The sequence below is a fragment of the Plasmodium gonderi genome, assembly GCF_002157705.1.
Source record: "Plasmodium gonderi DNA, contig: Pgo-contig_528, whole genome shotgun sequence".
In the NCBI taxonomy this organism is placed as follows: Eukaryota; Apicomplexa; class Aconoidasida; order Haemosporida; family Plasmodiidae; genus Plasmodium; species Plasmodium gonderi.
In genome coordinates this window covers 1-4,980 of record NW_021629370.1, presented here as the reverse complement: position 1 = coordinate 4,980, position 4,980 = coordinate 1, and the positions used below count along the sequence as shown (strand labels likewise).

General features: G+C 19.8%; 1 protein-coding gene across 1 annotated transcript; it reads left to right on the top strand.

The window, feature by feature from the left end:
* Positions 1-2,973: 2,973 nt before the first annotated feature.
* PGO_003725 (variable surface protein) lies at positions 2,974-4,317 on the top strand (the record flags this gene model as incomplete). The annotated part of the gene is made up of 3 exons (XM_028691356.1): positions 2,974-3,000; positions 3,143-4,036; positions 4,165-4,317. The coding sequence occupies 3 exons, from the start codon at positions 2,974-2,976 to the stop codon at positions 4,315-4,317; spliced, it is 1,074 nt and encodes a 357-aa protein (XP_028547157.1).
* Positions 4,318-4,980: the final 663 nt, after the last annotated feature.

Sequence of the window (4,980 nt, the reverse complement as noted above, 5' to 3'; positions counted from 1 at the left end):
ATATATATTACCAGAGTGGACGAAGACATGTACCCTTATATCTATATTAAAAAGCGTACTTTATTCGAAAATTACTATTTCTACTACACGGAAAAAAAATTTATGTGAAATTAAAAATCAATAATTTTGTATTATGACTGTTTGCCTTAACGCTTAACTGTGTATTATACATACATCTATCCCTATTTTTCTGTGTTTACAGTTCAATATATGCTATTTATGGATTAGAAATTTTTATTTTAAGGTTTTATATAATGATATAATATTATAAAAAAAAATATTATACATATAATTGAATTATTTTTAAATAATACAGAGTATAACTTAAAAAAATTATATCCTGTGTAAATTAATATATATATGTTACAAAGATCATTATATACTAATCTTAAGCACACATACATAATAATTATTTGTTTTTGTACTATGTGAATTTATATTAAGAACATTTGAGCAACATAATTTTCATATACATATATAGTTATTAAGCATAAAAATACTATTATAAATTATATTATAGGATTATTCTAAATATAAATGTCTAATAAACTATTAGGAACTATTACAAAATATAAACGTATATAATATTATACTTACATGCAGTTTATGCACTATTAATTCTATAGGTAATCTAATTATTTTTTTAGTTCCTAATTAATGAATAAATGACGTATCAATTCCTCTATATTCGTATTTTATTGATTTTTTTGCTAAATATAAATGCATATATAGTCAATTTTCAATGCTATAAACGTGTATATTATAAGAAGATTAATTATATGCTGTATTCATAATGAGAGTTTTATATTTCTTTTAAGAATATATAATATTATGTATTTATAATTAGAGTGCATATATTCATATATAAAATATTATCCAATGTATTCTTCATATTTTCAATATCATCGAAATTTAATAATATAATAGCTCGATAATAAATTAATATAAACGTTAACTTATTTTTTTAAAAAATATAATAAATTTTTTTATTAGACTATATTCAGCAATGGTTATATGAATATTTTTTTTATAGTTATTATATAAAAAAGATATTATAATGTATTCTTAAGCATATATTATTATATTCTATTCAGGTTGTATTATATATGTAATATGTGGTCTTTTGTTAATGTAAAAAGAACATACATATAATAATGACACCTAACATTTTCCATTTTATCTGGTGTATTTTGTAAATATAATTACATGCTGATTGATAAATTAATAATATCTCTAGAATTATATTATTCTAGATACAATGTTTTTATGTTTTAATTATTCCAAAAATCATTTAATGGTACAACATATAAGTAAAATTTAATCACAATATATATAATATAATTTATAGAATCACAGATTGAATATAATATTATTCATTACCAATAATAATATATATAACAATGATACATATAATTATAAAATTGTAAGCATATCATTACAAATAACCATGTTATGTAAAGAATTAATAAATAAAAAAATATATATAATTTATCATTATACATAATATCAGTTATTCTAAAATAAAAAAATAAATAAAATAATAAAATAACAAAAGGAATATAACAATGAAACGTATATATATATTATAAAATTCATAATTAAAAAAAATAACAAAAATATATAAAATAAAATCTCAAACAAAAATGTATAAATATAAAAAACAAAAAAAATTAAATATAAATAAAAAATAAACACTAATACACCCTCAAACACTGAACCCTAAACCTACATCTGATCCCTAAAACTAAAACCTAACCCTGTGACCCTGAACTCTGATCCTAAATCTTAAATACTATTATGTTTTACTAGAAATAACGTTAATAATATAAATCTGAAAACACATTTGTATCTATTTTTATAATAAATTCCATATATATATATAAATGCATATAATATATATTATATAAAGGAATATATTAATACATTAAAAATAAATAATGAATAATTGTTTAAAATTGATGACGATAGAGAAATGGCAGCTCTTATAAGATTAAGTATTTATTTTATATTATAATATAATTAAATTACAGAAATAATAAAATAACATATACAATAGCATAAATTTAAGCAAAACAAGATTATAAAAATATGGACAATTAATAAAGCAAATTATTCAAGTATTATAAATTATTATAAAAATAGTATATTTAAAATATATATATAAGCAAGAATTAATATAAATAAGTATAAATAAAAATATGTAATAATTCTATATATTCCATTATTATAAATAAATACTAATATATCTAATATTATAATAAGAACACAATATTACATTAGAAAATCTATATACAATTTAATAAAAGTTATATATAATATATATATAATAATATAATATATTATAATAACATACATAAATTTATACAAAATAATAAAATAAAAACTCAGAACCATCAATCTAAATCCTCTTATTAAACTGTAAACGATAAATCTATTTTCCATAACCTGAAAAATAATCTATAATATAAATCCTAAAACTATGATATAAAAAAATATTATATTAAATAATACATATGTACAAAACAATAATTTTTCATACTAAATAATTACATAATAGTGCACATATATATTTATTATTTTATTTATACAAACTATGAAATATATAAATATAAAATAAATCAATATTTATAGAGTTCGCTTAATTAAAAATCCAATTAAAACTAATTAGATATTATAAAGCGCTCTAAAATATTGACACTAAATGATAGGCTTAATGAAATAATTCCATTTACCTTATTTTACATTTATATTGTAATATCATAAATCAAATTTTAATAATCTACGGATTGATTAATATGTGTATAAATATAGTGAAACTATATATCTTAAAAAAAATTGTATTATATAGAAACTTATAATATTTAATATATTTTGTAATTTAAATAACATCAACTGTTACATTGATAACATAAAAAATTCTGTTATAAGCTAATTATAACTAATTCATTTGTTAAATAATTCAAATAATGCATAATGCCTGAAACTCTCAGTTATGAAAGCGTAATTTTATATTAGTAAAAATATAGATAAAATTTAATCTATGTATTCATTTAAATACATTTTCTTTGGTAAATTAATAATTTTATATATTATTAAAAATTTTATTTTAATATATTTTAAAACATACAATTTTAACTTATAGATTAATTTTGAAGGAATATTCCCCCAATGTAGAGATGATTACAATAGCCTTCTAGATCCTTGGTGTAATTCAAGTAGCATGAAAACTGAACTTCTTATTCTCTGTAATGATTTTATTATGCATCATTTGCAAGATAAAACAAAAGTTAACTTTATATTACAAAACAGTTGTAGGGGTCTTGGTTTTTATTTATGCCATATAAAAAATAAAAGTGGACCTCGGGATAATTATAAAAATGCAGCTTGTAAATATTTCAGTTACAAGTTACAAAGCATGTTAAAGAATTATGAATTTAAAGACAATGACGCAAAAACAGGTTACAATAATTTGAAACAATATTGGGTCAAGCTTAATACAAATGATAAAAGTTTTCTTGATATATGTAATAATGATGTTCATAATCTTGAATCCAGCACATTTGATATATTTAAGTATTTTGATCAACTATATTTTCTTTTACCATTAATAATTAAGCATAATAATTGCTCAGAATATGCAACAATATTTAAAACTTATGTGAATTATTTAAAAGTATATGTATTCAAGAACAATAGTATACGTACTTTGCTAAATTTTTTAATAAGGGACTATAATGGAAAAATTCAGAAAAGTACATTATGTGCTAATGATCTATCACTGGATGAAATATCTGTTCCTGAAACATCTATGCCTGAAACATCTATTCCTGAAACATCTATTCCTGAAACATCTATTCCTGAAACATCTATACCTGAAGTATCTGTACCCAAAACATCTTCGAAAAGAAATGAGATAATAGATAACATGGTGATACAAGCAATCCAAATAAAACAATCAAGCTTATCAATAGGAAAATGCGTGGGAATTTTTGTTTTCTCTTCAGCAATCTTAATAATGACATTCATTATATATAAGGTTATATATATTGCTTTAATTTAGATAATATATGTTATAATATTATTCATTTTACACATTATCTTATAACAATTATATAAAATTAGTAATATACTTGTAAAATTATATTATTTTCCTCTCTTTATCAGTATACGCGCAATGCTTCATTTATACGGAAAAGAGTCAAGAAATTAAGGAAAATGTTCAATATAAAAATTGAAAACCATAACGATGTAATGGGCTCATCTGAAGAAACATATAAAAATAGAATTCATAAGCACTATAAAATAGCTTATGTTTAAGTATAACAATCCTACTAAGCACATAATATTAGTGAATGAATTAAGCATTAATATATAAAATAAAATTCTAAGACATTCCTTTTATTATTCTTGTAGGTTTCAGGGTTTACCTTCAGGGTTTAGAGTTTAGGTTTAATGTTTAAGGAGCATTAGATTTTTATATAAATTATATCTATATTTATGAATATGATTATGGCAATTATAACACTATTAATTTTGCTATGTGATAAATTTTAGTTTTAAAAAATGTTCAACATAATTAGATACCTGCAGTGATGAAATGCGTGAAAATTGCAAGCACAGTGGAATTAATAGGCGTTATCACAGCGTAATAGAAATTTTGCAAAATGGGTTGAAGAATAAATAAATGGTATCGGATAGACTATATCCAATTTAGCACATGTGACAATTTATACGTAAATCTAATGAACAAAAAGAAGAAATATAATTATTTTTAAGTTAATATATATATTTACTGGAATATATTGCCCTATTAGTTATATTATTTTTTCTTTTTTATAACGTAATCACTGAAAACTTATGAATTTATAACAAATGTACATATTCTAAGAATAACTATGTGTTATACTTAATAACCATGCAATAAAGTTATATTTTATTGGGTAAAATATTTTTATTTATATTATTTTATATTTTTTATTT